Source organism: Thamnophis sirtalis, unplaced genomic scaffold (assembly GCF_051295495.1).
Source record: "Thamnophis sirtalis isolate CommonGarterSnake01/CBP01778 unplaced genomic scaffold, rThaSir2_p1.2 scaffold_5, whole genome shotgun sequence".
NCBI classification, from domain to species: domain Eukaryota; kingdom Metazoa; phylum Chordata; class Lepidosauria; order Squamata; family Natricidae; genus Thamnophis; species Thamnophis sirtalis.
Window position 1 is genome coordinate 36266134 of NW_028261385.1, and position 20980 is coordinate 36287113.

The window sequence follows — 20980 nt, forward strand, 5'->3', positions numbered from 1 at the left end:
CACTAGCCCAGTTAATTAAGTGCTCTCATCTTCTGAAATGGGGCAATTGAAAAAAAAATATTTCTCAGTGGAGGAAAATCCAATCCACTACAGAACAGTTGTTTTTTTTTTTTTAAAAAAGGAACTTTGCAATCTTGCCAATTGCTTTTCCATGAATTTGGGCAGAAGACAAAGTGTTAGAATATTTAGTAGATTGTTGGAAGCAATAAGCTGACACTGAAAATCACCCAGAATGTGTTTAAAGCACTATAGAGCAATATATAAGTCTAAGTGCTATTGCTATTAAAAATAGGGAGAAAAAGTAATTTATACTTCAGCTCTGAACCAGAATGGGGAGGGGGGGCTAGAAATATTGGTAATAAAAACATAAATAATACAATAAAGCTAGCTTTTGTACTTTTCAAACTGTTCAAAGTACTTTTTTTTTCTTTGCTTATTACTCATTTAAAATTTGTTTTCAAAAGTTTAATATAATAGGGTGATTCTGCAGCTTAATATTAATCTTTCTTCTGTGGTGCGATACAGATTATTATTATTATTATTAGCAATTATGTTGCATACTATTTTCAACATACAATAAAACATTGGAAACACAAGGCATCGTAATTTATATTATATATATAAATTCTACTGCAGAATTATATCATGCACTTTATTTCTATGCAAACATACTTAACCATTTTTTTACAATTTCATTTTATATAAATACTTAGTTTTAGTATTGTTTGTTATACAACTCTTCAAAATATACATTGACATAGTCAAGAGTAACCAAGTGGACTCTTATCACAGATGTTGTCCATTGGTGATATGGTATGCTTTAGTGTTGATTTTCTCAATTTTGGCACCTTTAAGATGCCTGGACTTCAACTCCCAGAATTCCCTAGCCAGCATCAAGTCAACACATGTTCGTGCCACCAAGTTTGAGAAATACCACTTTAGTGAATCACTTCATTTTAATACAACTGTAGAAAAAATAATCAATTAATGATTATGTTTTGTTTAGAGACAAAATATACTTCAGGCTGTCATTCTATTGCTGCACAGAAAATATAATGGATTCAATGCATATTGTTTATTTATTTATCATCATCATTTATTCCATGATGAAAAATAAAGCAGGTAGCAGCTAGTTTTCTGTTTTCCCCATATACTTTCATAAAATTCTTAACTCAGTCAGGTCTTAGAGCAGTGTTGGCAAACCTTTTCGGCACTGAGTGCTGAAACAGGGGTGCGCATCAGAGGTGGGTTGTTACCTGTTCGCACAAACCAGTAGTAGAAATTGCAACTGGGTCGCCAAACTGGTAGGGATGGCAGGCTTGCCATGCCCCCAAATTGATTTCCCGGTCACCGTGCCATTTTTTTGACATTTTTTATGTTCTGTGCATGTGCAGACCTATTTGCAGGCAATTGTGCACATGCGTGGAACATGTGTCAGGCATGCATGCAAATTGCACGTGCATCAAACCAGCAGTAATGCCAGCAGAAATCCATCTCTGGTGCGCACACATGGGAACACCAGAAACCAGAAGAGCAATTCTCCAGTGCTCATGCGCTGAGAAGCTCCATTTCCGGTTTCCAGCATATGCATGCCCACCAGTCACCTGGTCTTCTGGTTTTTGATGCACATGCATATGTGAAGACCAGCTGGCCAGTGTGCGCATGCGCACCAGGGAGCTGCTCTTCCGGTTTCCGGCACTCTCATGCACACAAACACCAACTACAGAACGCGCCCAAGAGCTACAGTGACCAAAAAGAAATATAAAAGTTTCTGCTGTGCCAACTTCTAGTTGAAGTCTTTCAACTGTTGCCCATTTATGAAATAAAGTTTTGTGGTGCCACCAATTTCCTCCTATCCTATTCTGAAGTTGAACACATTTCAATATGAGCACATTCAAGCATTTTTATGAATCATGTAAGGGATTCTTTGTCAATTATTTTTTGAATTATCTATAACCAAAAGTATTCCCAGTCCAAAGTGTGGAAGATGGGAATTTTAGGATTTCAGTTTGATTTCAAGTGCTAGATTTTTCTCTATTTATAATTGCTTGCTAACATGAATAAAAACTTCTGTTACCTCACCACTTACTTGGGTGCATGTATAAGAAAAAGTAAAAAGTGAGAGACTACTACTCAGACATTCAAATTTAGGATCCTATTAAAAATATTCCTGGGAGACTAAATTTAGCTCTGCATTCATGCACTTATTTATTTATAAAAGACGAATGTGCCATTTATAATAAATAGCGATTATACTTATTGTACTTCAAGAGCTATTCCTTTAACAATTTAAAAATATCAGTTTCCACTTTGCTTAACTATACATAACCTATACAATTTCCTGTAACTGTCTTTATTAAATATCCAGGCACCCTATTGAACATTTAACTGGACTTGATTGAATAGAACGTTTTAAACCCAGTGATGTAAACTTTAATTTCCTTCCTATTCTAATTAATCAAACAATTGGATATTACATAAAATAAGGCAATGATTAGCTTAGCATGAATGTAATGTCTTTCAATCATTTTCTTCCTGATATTAAGTTAAGTGACTGGCCGGTTGTTACAAAGCCTTTAATATCTAGTATTGAGTTTTGCCATTTGTGGGAACTTGCCTCAAGGCCATTTGTAAAGCATATGCACTGGACCTAACAATTACCAATTATGCGAAAAGCAACCTTTAGATTCTCAATTAAACACCTTGTAGTCCAAATCTATATATGCATATAAATGAGCAAATAAACTTCCCCCACCTGTAAATATTTTCATTTTCTTATAGGTTTTTCTGGACTAATATATCTGGGGAAGACAGAATATTTATGAGATGAGGAGGAGCCAACGTCGCGATGATACGGACATGTGGTCTTGATGATCCGAGACCGCAGCAGATACTTTTGCTGCTGGGTGGTCCAATTGGACCTAAACCATCCTGAAGAGATGGTGAACAGGAAGAATACGTCTTGCTGACCCTCAGGGACATCGCAAAGTCCCTGATTGATGCAAGAGAAGTTCTTCAAGCCGGTGACCAAAAATCCAGCCAAAGCTGACAAAGTCGGGGCGGCTCCAAAAGGGAAGGATACGGAAAGAGAAAGTATTTTCAGCTGGTGAGGAACTTTTACTGTTTTAAAAAGAGACTGCCTATAAAAAATTTTAAAATTAATTTAAATTGGAGAACAGAAGAATCAAGTGGCAGAATTAAATTTGTAATGGTTTTGGACAGTAGTTATCTTACTTTTAAAATGCTATTTTCATGGATGGAATTTATGCAAGCTTTTTAAAAATGAATGGATTAAGTTTTCTTCTTCTATTTTTTCTTTTATTATTCTCTGTAACCTATGGTCTAATATTTTCCTCTTTCATGGGTGTTCTTCTAACCCATTTAAAAAATGGACTCTTTTTTGTAACTTGAAATATAAAAAAGATACAAAAAGAAATAAGGAAATTTGCAGCAATAACACTGCTACTGGGAGGCTGGAAGGTTTGTGTATTGGAAATGGAACACTTTTTTTCTTCACTGATTGTTTTGGCTTGGTGCTACAAATACTCACTGCTTGGTTATAGAGAGTGATAAGAAGGGAAGCATACAGATGTCCCTTTGAAGTATATCTTTAACCAGAGAAAAGTGAAAACAAAACATCTTTGTGAATCTATGCTTAATTTTATTAACCTTCCAAGCTAGAGCAGCTGTGTTTGTTAGCTGGATAGAATGGCACAATTTCAAAAGCAAACAGAAACCGTAAACTTGCAAAAGACAGAAATACAGAAATTATCAAATACATATGAGAAGATAGAGAAGAAGTGAAGACTTAGAGCATATAACAGCAAAATATGATGAAGTTGAGGATGCTTATTAAATGGAAAACGTGATGGTTAAAACCCCAAAAATCGAAGTGGAAAATGAATATAAAGAGATTAAATTTGCTGATATTTATGGTGATTGTTTGTCCCTGAAAATGGAAAGAGTGGAATACTGAAAGAGGAATTAAAGGGAGGGGAAATTTATCCCAGAGGGCAAGATACAGAAGAAGGAAAAAAACAAAGAATGTATGGATTTAAAGAGATAAATTTCATTACAATAGCATTGATAACACTCCCGCAATTAAAGATAAGCTGACTAAGGAAACAGAAGAAGGGCATCAAGATTTCATGAGAGATCTTATAAGCAAGGAGTTGCTAAGTGGAGTCCATACAAAGTTGATCAAGGAGATGATTAGAGGACTGGCACCAGAAATGGCAGAAAAATATATGAGACTGTTTTGCTATTGGAAAGATACAGGTTGATAGATGGGAGAATATAATTTAAAACTAGTTAAACTTAGTGAAATTTATTGACAATAGATATAGTTTAAATAAATAATTGATAATATTACTAATGTATACAATGTATAGTATTATGATGAGTATAATTGGATATGAATATTGAATGGTACACATGTAAGGAAGATTGGAAATCCCTTTGGATTATATATAAAGGTTAATTTAAAAAAAGAACCAAGTTAGATATAAAGTTTTGATTATTAGGGGGGAAATGTTATGATACAGGATATAGTCAAATAAAGGAGGGATAAGAATAACAACGTATATATAGATATGAGTATAAGGAACTGGATGTAAATTTTAAACAATGATTTGGAAAGGAGGATTAGAAAACTTTGTTATTAAATATTATGGATGTTTAGCTAGAATAGGACATAAGGATTTAGTGTTAGTGGAGGATTTTAGAAACAGTAATTGAAAGGAGAGTATGTGGTTATGTATTAAATTTTGGTATATTTTATGATGAAGGACACTCAAACAATTATAGTCAAATGGAAATGGAGATATGATGATGGTGACATATATAAATATTTGAGTTAAAATGCTTGAGTTAATATGAATTATGTTTGTTGACTGTTGAAGAGATTCACGAAAGTCTTTTTGTAACCAACTGATACACTTTCTACAGCATGTAAAGAAGGATGTTGTGTTTGTTTTGAATAAAAAATAAAAAAAATATTAAGAAAAGAATATTTATGAGACTACACAATAGAACATATTCTGTACGCTGTAAAATCTGAAAAGCATTACACATTTTAAATTTATCTAATCTCATTATTTTATTTTGCTTGCTGAATCGTTTGATACTGTGTATACATATGACACGTTTAGATTTTATGTCCTTATAAACATCAGATCTAAATAAAAGTCTGTAAGATATCTTAAATTATTTTAATCTGTTTTGATAATACATTCACTGTAACTTTTGAGAAACTAATCAGGAATCCAGTGGAATATATAATTACTAGCTGGATACCCGTGCTTCGCGATGAAACTATGTGATCACAATTCAGTTCACAATCCATTGGTGGTTACATGTGCAACTTTGCATTTGATTTCAGAATTTATCATCTTGAACCAAGTTGCCAAAGTTGTTTTGTGACTGGAAAGCTATAGCAAACACAGATTTGCAATATCTCATTTACACTATACATGCAAAAATATCTTAGGCCACCCCCTCACAGCCTATGGTTTGCTACTATATATACACAGCTAAGATACGTAGTATGGGTTTACAAGAACCCTACTAAGGGAAATTGGGTGAGCAGATATTCCAAACCTTAAAAATAGGTTACTTTCATATTTGCTTCTCTTTTGTCTCTGGATTTGGTTGGATGGGGGGGAGATGCATCAAAATTTCATATCTTAAAAAATGTGGTATTTTTCATATCTTCCCCTATCTTAATAGCAGAAAATTCAAAGATTTATTTCAATAAATAAGAATACTTAGAAGAAAACAGATGTTACTTTTTCACTATGTTATTTACTAGACATATGTATTGAAGCACAACTTACGATTGTTACAAGCATCGGATTGATTTGCGTTGGAAGAAGGATGATGCCGGGATCCTGTTGATTTTGAGAGATCAGCAGTGAATGTTTGCTGACAAGAAATATCCATGTTGAAGTTGGCCTGATTTTCAGTTCTCCTTGGTAACTCTGAATCTGTTAAATTTACACTATTCCCACAGTCTTGGCATGCTAGAGAATTTGATCTGTTGAGGTGGTTTAATGACATCTGTACTAGGGTTTCTTTTATGATGGCTGAATTCTCACCACAAAAACTGTCCAAATGAAGAGGTCCCATTATCTGTACATAAGAATACAAAAGGAAGTCTAAGCAGGCCAAATTTTTATCATTTCCTGCCACCATAAATCTCCGTTCTATATCTTGAAGTAATTAACCAGCTTTGAACAAAAAAGAAAAGAAAAGAAAGCTTCATCTTATTGATCTGTTGCCAAGATGAGAATCAAGATCAGGGTAGCAAGTTCATGCAAGGCACAATTTGTGGAAAAAATAATAATTTAACACTTAAACAACTTCACCTCATGGAGGGAGTGAGAGAGGAAGGGAGGGAAAGAAGGAAGGGGAGACGGTATGTTTTAGAATAGTTCTTTTTTTCTTTCCTCTTAAAAAAGTATGTGCTATAATTTTCTCCAAGTAAGCACTAGATTAGACTGTTGCTACATTTTTATGTTTTGTCTGCTGTTTAAAAAGAAGCTAATTTTGAGATTATCCTGTTTCTCACATTATGTAAGTAGAATTATCACCTGTAAATGAAAAAGCATGATACTTAAATTATAGTCCATCAACTACAAAAACTCTTAAACAACAAATTTTGCTATCTTCATTCCACTGGATGACACTTCCTGTGGATAGAGAAATCCTAATAATCATAAGTGGCACGTCTCACTTCCCACTGCATATTATAGAGGAGACCCCAAAGGCACATTCAGGGGTAAGGACTTCATGCATTTCTCTATTGTATGAGTACTGTACTCTAACTATAATACCCTTGTTTTCCCTCTGTGATGCTCCACTGCCAACAGCTTCCTTCCCACCTTTTCAACTCCAAGAACATCCTGATTACCCTGACTTGCCCATCAGAATGATACAATGGCTTTTCAGTGGTAATGCCTGGAGTTTGGTAATTCTAGTAAACAGTAGTATGACTGCTGGAAGCTTAAAGAAATCAGCATAAGCGATTATGATCATTGCAAGTTATTAATCTCCCTGTCAATCTTTATCTCTTCTTTGTCTGAGTTACATAAATAAGATAGTGCAGTGTTTCTCAACTTGAAGATGTCTGGACTTCAACTCCCAGAATTCCCCAGCTTCTGGGAGTTGAAGTCCAGACATCTTCAAGTAGCCAAGGTTGAGAAACACTGAGATAGTGACTCAGATCTTATCTCGGCCATAAACTCAGTGGGTTCTTTACTCATTCTTGGTCTCATGTGTTAGCTCATCAAACTGGACTATCTCAGGTGGGGCCTGAGGAAGATCTATCACCAAGTTCAATAAGGTTTGGAAATGCTGCATACCTCGTTGTTTCCCGATGAGATGATTGCTGGCAGATTGCTTGGATGGTTGTGTTTCCAGTGGTGTAGAATGCTTTGCTGCAACCTGACAGTTTCCCGTTCCTTCTCCACCATCCTCTGACTCTCTTGGAGTCTCTCGAGGTTCTGTTGGTAATCTTGAAACTGGCCATCGAGCTCTTCACGGTTTTTGCAAAGCAACTCTTCTTGGCTACAGCACTCTTTCTCCTTCTCCAGCAACTGGCTATCTCTTGTCTCGTGCGCCTGTTGCTGCTGCTCACACTCACGGTGCCATCGTTGCTGCTCTTGCTGAAATTGCTGCTTGAGTTTAGGAATATTTGCGAATTCTTCTTTTAAGTTTCTCTGTTTTTCTTGTTCGGGAAAGAAAGTGCTCCGTGGGCTGTGGCTCAAGCTGGATCTTTCATGTTCCTGCAGAAGCAGCTTATTGATCTCAATGTGAGTGTCCTGGATAGTCAAGGCTGCCTTTTCATCAAAACAAAATGGAGTAACAATTTCTACCAGTTGTTCTATTCATTTTATAAAATGCCAACATTTAATGCATAATAGTCTTAAAAAGGAAATCCCACGTGCAAGTCTAAGACGATGTTTGTTGTTTTATTCATATAACATACTGTTTCCATTTTCAGATAATAACATGTGTTCATTTTCTGCACTAATCCTATGATTAACGTTGTAGTTTTTGGCTCACTATACCTTACAATTTACAAATTCCGGCTTATTTGGAAATAAATATATTCTTAACCAAGATAAGAAGTGCTTTGAACAGAGATCTCAAATATGACTTGATGCCTGAGACTCAAACTTCCAACAACAGCTTTGAAAAATCCTGAAAGTTTGTTCATTATCCCACCATTTTAGCCAGCAAAGATGATCTATAATTTTATCTTTTATCTTTTATCATTCTTTCTGTCCACATGAGATAGAATTTAAATATGCTTAATTTTATAACTCTGAATTACATTTTATAGAATGGTTTGACAGCAAAAAGCAATCCTTAGTGGAACTGATGATGTTCCCTAGGTAGGGTAATGAAACTTCTGCAAGAAAACAAGCAGAAAGCACCAAGGACACCTCCTTTCAACCCTGCACTACAAATATTCTCCTTTATTGGTTTTCTCTCTAATTGCATATTTTTATTTTCATATGGGCAATAAATACATGCATGATGTTGAATATCTATTCAGAATGTTCTCTGAACATTTTTCAAGGAAAACCACTAACTTCAAACTTTAGAGTTGTGAACTTCAAAAATTTCAGCAACAGGTTCTCTGCCCATTGCTGAGTGGTTATGGCCTAGTTGGCCTCCTGCATCATGGGGGAGGGGGCGTTTTCACCCTCCCCAGGCTCTGGAGGCTTTCCTTGATCCTCTGGGAGTGTGAAAACTGCCTCCCCCAGGTTCCGGAGGCCGGAAACGGAACTTCCAGGAGGCCCCGTTTTTCGCCCTCGCTGAGCCACCGTGTGGGCCCTGTACTTACCTTGTATCCAAAACGGGCTGCATGGAGATTCCTACAGAGTGGGGCCAGCCAGGGGTGGGATTTGGAGGTTCTCCGAACTGGCCATAACATTAGCTACGGTTCTCCCGAATCTAGGCGAACCTGTAGCAGCCCAACCCTGTTTGTGCTAGAGACAATTCAGGGGCCTATCACCTCAGTCAGGTTCAACCAATCAAGTACTTTAGGAGAAAACTAATGCTACATTGGCATTTAAATTATATTAATCCCCCCCTCAAATGTGGTGTCCAAGAACCAAGACAAGAGAAAAAGACAAACTCATAACTAATCCACTGTAAAGTAGTTTCCAACTCTTTGTAGTTAATGAACACTTTTTTTCAAAGAATAGGATAATGTTCAGAGAAGATTTTTGTCAAGAGACTGCTCAACTGTTAACAAGAAAACAAGAAAAGCTGTGAGCTGTTTGAATGTACAATTTTTAAAATTTACTAAGCAATAATCACCTGAATGCTGTATAAGAGCCGTGTTAAATTCTGGATAGTCTGCACAACCTAAGGAAGAAAGGAAACACTGAGGATGAGATAGGAATTAAAAACAGAATAAACTTAAGAGTAGGGAATATTAATAGATTGCTGTAAGAGAACCATCTTACCTCAGTTTGTGCAGAAGCAGAAAAGCTGGCATTTTCTTCCTACAAACATATAAATTACATTAGTTTATTTGTGCAACTGTACTGCCATCTTCTGGTCTGTTTAGAAAATTATCTAAAACGTTTGCTATTTACAAAAATAGTGTAAGTTCATGCACAAATATTATATTAAGCAGCTATTTAATGGCAGCTTTGAGGGGGGGAAAGGCATAAAGACTAGATAAAGTGAAAGTAGAGACAAAAAAGGGGTATAGGAAAAGGGCTAAATTCAATGCCTAGATAATGCCATTCAAGGCGCATATGAAAGTACAGTACCTGGTCTAGAATATCCATTTCTGCTACATTATTTTCATCGTGCAGGTCAGAGTTACAAGTTTCTTTCTCTACCTTGTGTAGTTCTGTACCTAGAGATTAATGCCAAGATGAAAAATATGACTTAGAATTTAAAAATTAAATGTATATCTCTAATTATGGTGGATTTAACATATTATTTCTAGCATTCCACTCACTTAGCTTTCTTTGTTTTATTTTCCCTTTGCTTACTTAGATTTCTTCCTCTCTCTTGTTCTTTTTTTCTTGTTCTTTTTCAACCCTTTCTTTCCTGAGATTTTCTCCATGTCTAAGGGATACTGCTATTCAGTTTTTCATAGATTTCTTTGTACCATTAAGAATGTTTAATAAAATGTTGAGTTTAATCACTAATAATTATATATGCAGTTGGTATTGGTGCAACTCCTTTCTAACAGAACTTTTATTTTAACTGGTACCGAGAACCATCAATCATCATTGTAGATATGTGGAAGGTCTAAGTTTTGAAGACCTACTTCACTTTGTTTTCAAAAATTTTAAAGTTAGTGCTTCAATTCTCATGTTAAAAATCAAAAAGTATACCTTTGTTCTACTTTTTTTCCTAATGGAGTATTGCTATAATACAGAAATGCAAGGGCCCTTTTGCAACAGAAAAATAAATGCAATATCACACTATCAATACAGAAAATATGTGTAAGACTTCAAGGCCAGATTAATTTTTTTCAAGTAATCTCCAAGCATACGAATACACGTGGCATACAAGTCATTCAATCATTGTTACAGATTAATAGTTCTCAATAGTTTTTGCAATAATAAGCATTGAATTGACTAAATCCATTCACAGTTTACAGGACTTCATATTAGCACATACCTGATTGAAACATTTAAACATTGTCAGGAAGCAAGTACCAATGACATATCTAATTCTACTAGGAAGTATCTTTATATATTGCATTAGACTTTTTATATTTTTGTATTTTGAAACAATCATGGTAAATATATCTAAGCAGTGGGTGATTAAAAATATTAGCTCTTACTAACAATCAGTGAAAGGTTCACAGACTTCAGTTTCACTAAGATTTGTCAAACATGAGTCACCAACACTCTCTTCTTTTGAGTGGTTTGCGTCTTTCGTTTTCAATAATGCTACTGTTGCATGAAGGTTTTCAGCTGCAACAAAAGCAAACATTTAGGTGTTTATTGTGTCTATAAGGTAAACAGTAATTCTTATATCATTTATAATAAAGGAGGAGAAAGAAAGAGAAGGAGATTTTTGTGGTCATGATCAGCCCATAAGTATTAGTCATTTCTATATCATTCATATATATACGACTGATAGTGATTAACCAATTAGATATAATAGATTACATATAACACATCAAAATGTAGCTACACTTAATAGTGTATTTTAGTCTTGCAAGCTTTCGGACTCATGCTGGAGGCCATCCTCAGGGAGCTTCTCTCGCTCCAGAATGTGGACATTCAGCTGTTCTATGCATATGTGATACCTGGCTATGATTTTTAGTTGTTAACTGGGGATGGCTGGCTAGTAAGTCATGATTGTTGTTTTCTTGTGCTGCCATGCCCTTGGCTTCTAAGCTTCTAGTAAGCTAGTGGTAAATCAGAACTCGTGTTGACTGACAAGGGGCCCATTTCCCAGGTTCAATCATTTCCCTGGCTATTTTTGTCCCTACTTGGGCAACAATCTTAGTAGCTGCGAAATTGAATATATGTCCTTGTTCATTGCAATGTGAGGCTACCAATGAGTTTGGGTCTCTTCGTCGAACCGCTCACTTGTGTTCTCGCAATCTGATGCTTAAGTTTCCTCTCCATAGTCACAGGGCAATCCATGCAGGGAATCCGGTAAATTACATGAGAGGTTTCTCCCACTTTCAAGCTGTCTTTGCAATGCATGATTTATAGGGGATACAAAAATCTATTAAAAATGTCTGACGTGGATGGTAGGAATCTTCCTTCGTGACAGTGGATGATTGGACCACGTGATGGACATGTGGGTGCTGGGACAGGGTTTGGAACTTTCAACTAGGTGGGGAAAACCTGGAAGCTTTCAGATTCAGATTTTCCCAGATGTACAAACATGGCTTATTTAATAAATTTGAATCTTGAGGAATCTCTAGCCTCAGATTCTTATTTTATGGAGGATACTATTTGGAACCCTGAGAACCTTCCACATTGGCAGGCCTCCTGTGCAATAACTGGAAGGCAAAGTGTACGTTCCAGTGGGAACAGCAAGATACTTTCTGAGAAAGAAAGTTAACTTTAGCCACCTCATATAAGGAAAATGTATACAAGATGTTCTATAGATTCAGACAGTGAGGTGGTTGGGGAGGAACATGGGCCAGTCCTGGAGTCTGGGGAAGGCTCTGATGTGGGCTCTGTGTCAGAGGCAGAGAGGGGGCCAGAGCTATATAATAGTTATCAGTTGCCTTCAGAGGCAGTCATCAGTGAGGCAGATGAACAGCTGGAGCCTATTCCCAGTGTGTAGATGCTCAGAGTAGCCAGACAAAGGGAACGGGTAAAGAACAGGGGTTGACTTGGGAGTAAGGCCACAGATGGACAATGAATGGCCTCTTCCTAGAGGAAATAAAAGAGGAGCAAAAGGGGAGTGGAGTTTGCAGGAGACAATTAGTTCGCTTAATTGGTTCGTGAATTCCCAAGACTCCTTGCCAGGTTTTGCAGATATTGGCCTGTCAGGACTCCAAGCCAGATAAAGTCTGTAACTGTAAATCCTCCCTTGAAAGACTTTGCTGGATGTGAATGAGCAGAATTCACAGTCAATTAATAAAAGGGTTTTTTGTTGGGACAAGGAGTTTGCTTCATGCTCTCAGGAAGCTTCGGTCAAAACAACAGATTTCTCAGTGACTTTGGAAGTCCACACTCAAAAAGTTAGTGAAGTTAGAAGTACCTTGGAGCTATTATGATCACCTGTAGGAGAATTCTGAGTGCCTGCTTTCAAACTTTTTAAACCTGAAATTAATTAAAATATTAAGAGGTGTGACAAGGAGCAGAGGGGGAGGAGATGCCCTTGGGGAAATAATACTTTATATGTAGACAGAGACTTGCCTTCTTTGAGAGCTGCCGCCAGAAGGGAGGCCACTTGAGGAGTTTCTCCAGAGTCGGGTTTAATAAGTAGATGCGGTTCTGCATGAACTTCTTCAAAACCACTCATATTTCCAAGCTTTGCATAGATATTAAGCTTGTCTTCTAAGTAGTTACAGATCTGCTGATCTTGATTATTCAAGAGTACTGTACCCAAAAAAAAGCATGCACTATTAAGATTAAAAGGTATGGCAATTGTAATTATTACTTATTTATGCTGGAACCATAATTATACACATTATTATTATCATTGAAAAATTTGGTATTTATGCTAGAACCATAATTATACACATTATTATTATCATTTAAAAATTTGGTATTTATGCTAGAACCATAATTATACACATTATTATTATCATTTAAAAATTTGGTATTTATGCTAGAACCATAATTATACACATTATTATTATCATTTAAAAATTTGGTATTTCTATTATGAATTGCATGCAATCCCATCCCTGGTGAAGCAACCACATACACATGATAGTTACTTCACAATGAGGAAACAGGGTAGGAAATCCTAATGCACAGACATGCTTATATAATGTATAATGGAGGAAGGGACATCCTTTCTTAAGACTATTTCCACTCTAATGGATGAATGTATTGGCTTTAAAGTGCCAGAAAACATTACACTATACCTTGACATTTTTGAATTTTGGCTGCTCTGGCTTCAGTTATTTTTCGGTCCTCATCAGAATCGCCTATTTTGCCTTCTTCTTCCGGACAACTTCAGTGATGCCATATAAGCAAAACAGATTAAAGCAATCTTTTTTTTTTCATTATATACAGGAATCCTTTTGGAAAAGTCAGCATCACTCATACTAATTTAATAGGGTTAATTTAAAAGGGTTGTTGCAGAGAAATGTATAATTTGATGAGGTTGGCAGATATATTTTCTTTCCACATTTTGTCCACTGAGTAAGAAATATTGAAGAGAAATAAAGATTGCATTTAAGCAGTTGTCTACTATCTACTTTAAAAACCAGGCTGGACATGACATCATAAATGACATGCTTACCAATGACATTAAACTGCAACAAAGATGGTGTCTTACTATTCCTGTCCTCCCTAGCAGAACAGTTTCTTTGGAAGTCAGATCCCAAGTCATACTGCCATTTAACTATCCCAAATAGCCTGACCTGGAAAGACACATGACTTCGTTTTATAACAGACACTGCAATACAAGTGCTGTGGCCCACCAGTGGCCAGCAGAACTGTCAGCAGATTCAGACAGTGAGGAAGTTGGGGAGGAACATGGGACAGTCCTGGAGTTTGGGGAAGGTTCTGACGAGTGCTCCGCGTCTGAGACAGAGATCGGGCCAGGGCCATCTGACAATTATCAGCTGCCTTCAGAGTCAGACATCAGTGAGGCAGACGAACAGCTGGAGCCTGTTCCTAGTGTACACATGCACAAAGTTGCCAGACAAAGGGAAAAGCTAAGGAACAAAGGTAAACTTCGGAGTAAGGCCACAGGTGGTCCCTCCCATAGGGAATAAAAGAGGGTCAAAGGGGGAGGGGTATTTGCAGGAGACAATTAGTTCATTCTTGCCAAGCATTGTGACGTCTGAAAAATATCAGCCTGGCCACTCTCCAAGTCTGATAAAGGTTGGTAATTGTGAACTATTTTGAAAGACTATGGGCTGGAGAGGAATTCACTATAAATAAAATAAAAGGGGTTTATCGGGACGAAGACTTGGCTTCGTGCTGCTGGGGAAGCCTAGGTCAGAACAGTTAGCAAGCGGCAACCAATGTTCCAGTATGTACCTTTCCACTGCTTCTTGAATTTGCCTCATCCAGTGACTGCGTTCCTCTTTGGAACTAGTATGAATTTCATACATCTCAGGTCCTGTGGAGGATGCACTGATCAAGAACATCCCTCTCTCTTCATTGGCTACCTCTCTGACAATAAGTTTCTGTAGAGCTATAACAGCAGGCTTCTGATCCTATAGGGGGAAAAATGCAAATCAGAGTATATTCTGAGTAAAAGGATCTGACTGACCATCTAAATCAGGAGTCTCCAACCTTGGCAACTTTAAGACTTGTGGACTTCAACTCCCAGAATTCCTCAGCCAGCTTTGCTTGAAGTCCACAAGTCTTAAAGTTGCCAAGGCTGGAGACCCCTGATCATTTCAATGTAACACTATGTCAGCTATTTCTGGAAACATTATTTTGTTTTTGTACCTTTTTTTGTGAACAAAGGTAAATTATGTGAGAAAGAGCAAGTTTGTCCTTTTACTACAACATCATTCAAAATATATACAAAGCATTATCCTTCATGTCAGGATAAATCAGGCCTGATCGGGATGTATCAATACAGTTAGAAATTTATTAGTCTTTTTTGCAAATATTGCTGTTGAAAAGCTTGCAATGTGCATTGTAAAAAACAGGTCTGTATGACTCTGAACAGCCTGCAATAGTCCTCACTAAATAACACAGAAATTAAAACAGGACAATGAAAATGCTTGACATTGTTGAATTCCATTCCTTATCTAAGTTAATGGCTTAATCGGAATTTCAGTAAATGTCTTTTAGTTTATAAAAAGGCCATCTGGTCCAGGTTATTGAATTTTAACATCTGTGTTGCTCTTTTTGTTTCCACTTCAATAATTAGTTTATTGGAAACTTTCTTTTGTTCTTCTACACACTTTCTAAGATGCATTGTGTCTAAATATTCCTCAATCTGTCCTGCATTTAATATCCATTCATTATATTATCTGGAATAATGTTTAACATGTATGGGTTTGTTACCTTCTACACACAGCAATATATAAGCTGCAATTTGAGCAAAGTTACAGGTTAACCTCAACTTATGACTAGTCACCTATCAATTGTTCAAAGTCACAAAAGATCTCCCCAAAAGCTTCTTATGACCTGGTTTCAAAGTTATGGTCATGAAGCACTGTGTGGTCATATGAACAAAATTCAGGAGCTTGGCAATCTGCCCACCCATACAACCAACCTCAGGAATGCTACAGTGCCCCTCACCACTTAGTAAAGAGTGTCATTATATTTTGCCTAACCTGCTATGAAATCAGTAGTATGAATCATTAAGGGAATCTTCAAATTCATTTATCATTTTAGAGATTTGATAAAATATGCTACTAAATATCTATTTTATTTCAATCACTTGAACAGAAATTTATCCAAATTTACACAGACTCAAGATTGCCAACTAAAATGCTTAATTTTGATTGAATAAAGCCCCAACATTTATTATTATTTTTATAAAAGACACAATTTCCCAGTTAAGACCATTTAAAGTGTTTTTAAACATGCATACTTACAACAGCTGCAAATACATATTTCTGATCTTTTTCTTGTAAAAACAGCATCACATCATTTAGAAGCAGAGCTAAAATATCTTTAAAAAGAAAAGAAAATCACTGTTATAGACCAATCATTCATATCATATGAAACAAATCGAATGAAAATAATTTCAATTCTTTAAAAACATTCACATCACAGTACAATATTCATAGATTCACCAGGTGCACTGATTAGGATGGAACATCCTATGAAAACACGTAATAAATTGATGAGGAGGGCACACTTCCCTTTGAGGCTTCAGCTCTGGAGCTCAGTGGTTTGTATTCAATGAAGTGACATGCACAGATTTATCGCCAGCATTATTTTGAAACAATACCAACTAATGAGCCATGGTGGCACAGTGGTTAGAGTGCAGTACTGCAGGCTACTTCTGCTGATCACCGGCTGCCAGCAGTTTGGCAGTTCAAATCTCACCAGGCTCAAGGTTGACTCAGCCTTCCATTCTTCTGAGGTCGGTAAAATGAGGAACCAAACTGTTGGGGACGATATGCTGACTCTGTAAACCACTTAGAGAGGGCTGTAAAGCACTATGAAGCAGTATATAAGTCTAAGTGCTATTGCTAATATAGCTATTAATTAAGAATTTCTGGTTTACATATTATATTTTAACACAGGTAATCCTCATTTAATAGAGGTAATTCTCATTTTGTAAGAATTTGCAGATACAATAATGAAAAACTTTATATCGTCCATGGTTGATTGATGATTACTAATTATCGTAATTACAAGCTACATAGGCTGGTAAAGCAAAGGAAAGCTGAAGTAAAATCATATGTTGATGTGGGTCTGCTTAGCGGCCACTTCCCTTAATGACTAACTTAGCAGTCCCAATTATGGTTGCTAAATGAGGATTATTTGTGCTAGAGTCAGGGTAATACAATCAGTTCATCTAGTTGCTTCAGTCTTCATTTCACTTGCTTCAGTCTGCCTATCTGTTAAAATTTTTACTTGGACCCTTTTCAAGGTGTTCTTCAATGTTCAAGGTGTGCACTAAGTGGTGATGGGATAAATTTTCAGAAGGGGACACTTCCCTCTGCAACAGGCTCATCAGGGAGGGCTGCCTGTAATCCTTTTAAGTGATTTTGATCACATAATCTGAGCATAAGATTGCTATTTCAGAGTCAATATATGTACGTGATTTTATTATTTTCTTAATTTTGTGCTTCTTTTTTTGTTACTACGGTGTACTGGTTAGGTTAATGAAATAAATTTATCTTGAAGATATAATTTTACATCTAACATTTGAACAGGTGTAATGTGATTTTGTACTATATTGGAAAACAGATTGCTAGTGTTGGGTACGTTACAATCAGATCAACTGATTTCTTACTTTTATGACAGGAAATAAAGGATTCAGACAAGCTTAACTCTGGGGAAAATTAGTGAGAGAAAATACCATGGCCATCAACATATTGCTATCCTAGCTATACTCTAAGACATTTTTCATACCTTTAGCAACTTAACACACTTGTAAAAAAAATTAACTTTCTTTAGAAAAATACAGAATATGATGCACCACTGAACATATACAAGGAATTGGAATTTCAATAACCTTTGAAACGTCCTGTAGCTGTCTTCCAATAAACTAAGCCTTCGTACAAAAGCGTCCTCTCTTTCTTGATCAAATCTTGTTTCCTGAAAACATGTCCATTTTTCAGTTTGGTATATGTTTTGTTCTCAACTTTACTGAGAATCTCCAGTAACTTCTGTTTCTTTTCGTATTCACTGACTTGCAAATCAACTGCTACGATCATATCCTTGATAAGGTTAAGGGCTCTACACAAATCTTGGTGTTCTTCTGTTCCTTCTGTATAAAAACAAAGAGGCGCATCTTGTTAGCAAACCCTTCCCCCTTAAATTATTTAGGGTGGATTTTCATAGAAAGAAAGAGCCAGAATATTATTTTCAAATCTGTTTTGTGGATGGTTTATGACTCACGGAATTCTAAAATCAACATTTTGCTGCTTAAAAAGCAGAAACCTGAAAATACATTCATTGTTTAGAACAGGGGGGTCAAATTGGAGGTCCATGGGCCAGATGTGTCACATGCAGGCCACAGCCACCCCAGCTCCTCGAATGGTAAAAAGGTCATGAAACGTCGTGACGGCAACATGACGCAGCAAGTTTGACACCTGTGGTTTAGAAGAACCATCCATGGTGTTGCCACCTTAATCTCCCAGTATGACCACGTGAAAGTAATTCTAGATTTGCTGCATTGTTCTGGTAGGACCATGAGCTCAGAATCCTGGGATCAAAATCAGACTTGCTTCCACTTCTTTTTCTTCCACCATCTCCTCCTCTACTTACACCTTTGTTTACTGGACTTGGGAGTTCCAAAGGCCCATCACTGGACACTGATTAGCTACAACATCCTTTCCCAACCTGAATGCGGACTTCAATTCTTTCAATTTCTAGAATCTTTATCATATTTCAGGTAATTTTTTTCAAGATTAAGAGTCTACTCTTGGAGCCCTGACATTTTACTGATGGATTGATGGCAGACTTCCACCTCCCCTTCCTTGTTCTCTAATTTCTACCAGTCCATCTTTTTGTTACCATATTGGTGTATTCTTGTTACGTTCCACTTCATTGTTTATTTTATTATTATTTTACTTCTGTTTACACTCTTTTCATTTCTTCCTTTTTACTTTTGTAAACTGCCCAGAGAAAGCCCACAGCGAGATAGGAGGGAAATACATTTAACAAATAAATAAATAACGAATATAGGAAACATTTCATTTATAGCAAAAAAAAAAGTTATTTGCAAAATAAGCAAAATCCAAAAATATAAAGAATATTACAAATTTGTAAAAGGAAATATTTTTATAGGAAATTTTAAAAATAATGTTGATGCTTTCGATGTTACTTAGCTAAGCACATCATAAGATTTATTCATGAAGCAGGTAGAAAATTATTGCTTACCTTTGGTATACTGTAATATTCTTTCTACCAAAACTGGGTACTTTGTGATTCTTTGAGTGACTAGCAAAATGCATTCTGGGATTCCTCGACGCCGGGCCAAAAGATTACTGTTCCGCAGCTTTAAGAAGAGATTTCACTTTTAATATACAGCCTTCAAGTTTGCTAGATCTTCTAAAATGTCACTTAGATTTTAAAGTCTCTCTGCTTGGGTGAAGGAAGAGAATCTTTTATGTATTTTATTTCTTGCTTGAATCCATCTGATATTAAGCTATTATTCACTTCATATTGCCATGTTATAAGGCTGATGCAGGAAAAGACTAAGGAATTTTATAATAATTTTGAATACATTATCTATAGTGCCAAAGGAAATGGCCTAGAATGGTTAAAAAAAGAGTAAAGATGGCTCTAATAGCAAGACTATCAAAACCAATCTCTTTTGTATGTTTATCAATGCTGCATATCAACACAAAGGATAGGGCTTCAACTGCTGTGATTGACACTTTGACTTTTTTGCATCTCCTCATAGAAGTTGCTAGTCCTGCATTCTAAAGAATCATTCCTTAGAATAACCGAGTCAGAAGATACCTTGAAGGTCTTCTAGTCCAACCCCCTGCTTAGGCAGAAAACCCTACACCACTTCAGACAAATGGCTGTCCAACATCTTCTTAAAGACTTCCAGTGTTGGGGCATTCACAATGTCTGGGGCAAGTTGTTCCACTGATTAATTGTTCTAACTGTCAGGAAATTCTCCTTAGTTCTAAGTTGCTTCTCTCCTTGATTAGTTTCCACCCATTGCTTCTTGTCCTACCCAAAAAAGCCTGTAGGTGGTCTAAACAATCAGAGGAAATAATAAAAGAAATAAAATACTAACAAAGTTATGTATATACATTTTTTAAAAAGTTTTATTTCTACTGTGGATTCCTCCAATTGGAATGGGATAGATAATTTATTATCTTATTTGTAACTAGGTACAAATAATCCAATAGCAAATAAGCCAATGCATGTAATTATTATTTTTTAATTATTCAAATAATAAAAAACACTAAAGATAGTTCATTTTGCTTTTTTAATAATGATAAGCCCTGTTTTGGAATGAAAATAATTGTGTCTATAATTACTTTAATAAAAATAGAAGACAACTTCTATAAAAGAGCTATGCGTTTATTTATTTGTTCATTTTATTCTATTAATTCCTCTGCCTTAAAACATTCAATGCCTTTTTTTTTACATTGGCTGAAGTTTAATGAGTTTTATCCACAACAAAATAAAATACAGAACAGGAATGGATGCAGAACATAGAATTGGATTTTCCCTTTCCTTAAAAACTCACTCTCCACTTTGAAAATCTTAACAAAAAGTAAGAAAACTGTTTTGTATAAATGGAAGCCTCTTATGTGACACAGGATATATATCCATTGGCTGCAATTCTTAGAAATTCTGAAAGTCAGCATTATCTGCCATACTGCACTAAAATAGAGCCACCTTGTGGTATACTTAGGAAAAACTATTTTTGAACTATTTATTAGAATTCTAAGCTAATGTGCTGTACCATCTCTCACATTAACAGTTCTCGTAAAATAAATAAACTTCTGTGCAACTGAGATAGATATTATCAACTTACTTTGATGAAGTTCTGGAATTTTTTGTTTTGCTGCAATTCTTTAAAAAGGCTAACTGCTTCTTTCTGGTGACTGCAAAACTCCCCATAGGTTGCCTTCATTTTTCTTGCATTCTCTTCAGAAAACTGAAAAATAGAAGCTACTCAATAGAGTACTGGTAGAACTAGCACAATGCTTCATGCTGGATATGTAGCAAATTAGTTT

The 20980-nt window shown here is 36.0% G+C and overlaps 1 protein-coding gene across 3 annotated transcripts in view; it reads right to left on the reverse strand.

Annotated features, from left to right (window-relative positions):
* ARHGEF28 (Rho guanine nucleotide exchange factor 28) overlaps positions 1-20980 on the reverse strand; it is a 150257-nt gene that overhangs the window by 10802 nt on the left and 118475 nt on the right. For all 3 annotated transcript variants that reach the window (XM_087715652.1, XM_087715653.1, XM_087715655.1), the window contains 13 exons: positions 20779-20901; positions 19158-19275; positions 17788-18042; positions 16193-16269; positions 14673-14851; positions 13547-13635; positions 12870-13052; positions 10827-10955; positions 9792-9880; positions 9480-9518; positions 9331-9378; positions 7362-7838; positions 5835-6129 (listed from right to left, as the gene is read on the reverse strand). In XM_087715652.1, the coding sequence (XP_087571778.1) occupies positions 5835-6129; positions 7362-7838; positions 9331-9378; positions 9480-9518; positions 9792-9880; positions 10827-10955; positions 12870-13052; positions 13547-13635; positions 14673-14851; positions 16193-16269; positions 17788-18042; positions 19158-19275; positions 20779-20901 (2101 nt within the window). The remainder of the gene's footprint in view (positions 1-5834; positions 6130-7361; positions 7839-9330; positions 9379-9479; positions 9519-9791; positions 9881-10826; positions 10956-12869; positions 13053-13546; positions 13636-14672; positions 14852-16192; positions 16270-17787; positions 18043-19157; positions 19276-20778; positions 20902-20980) is intronic.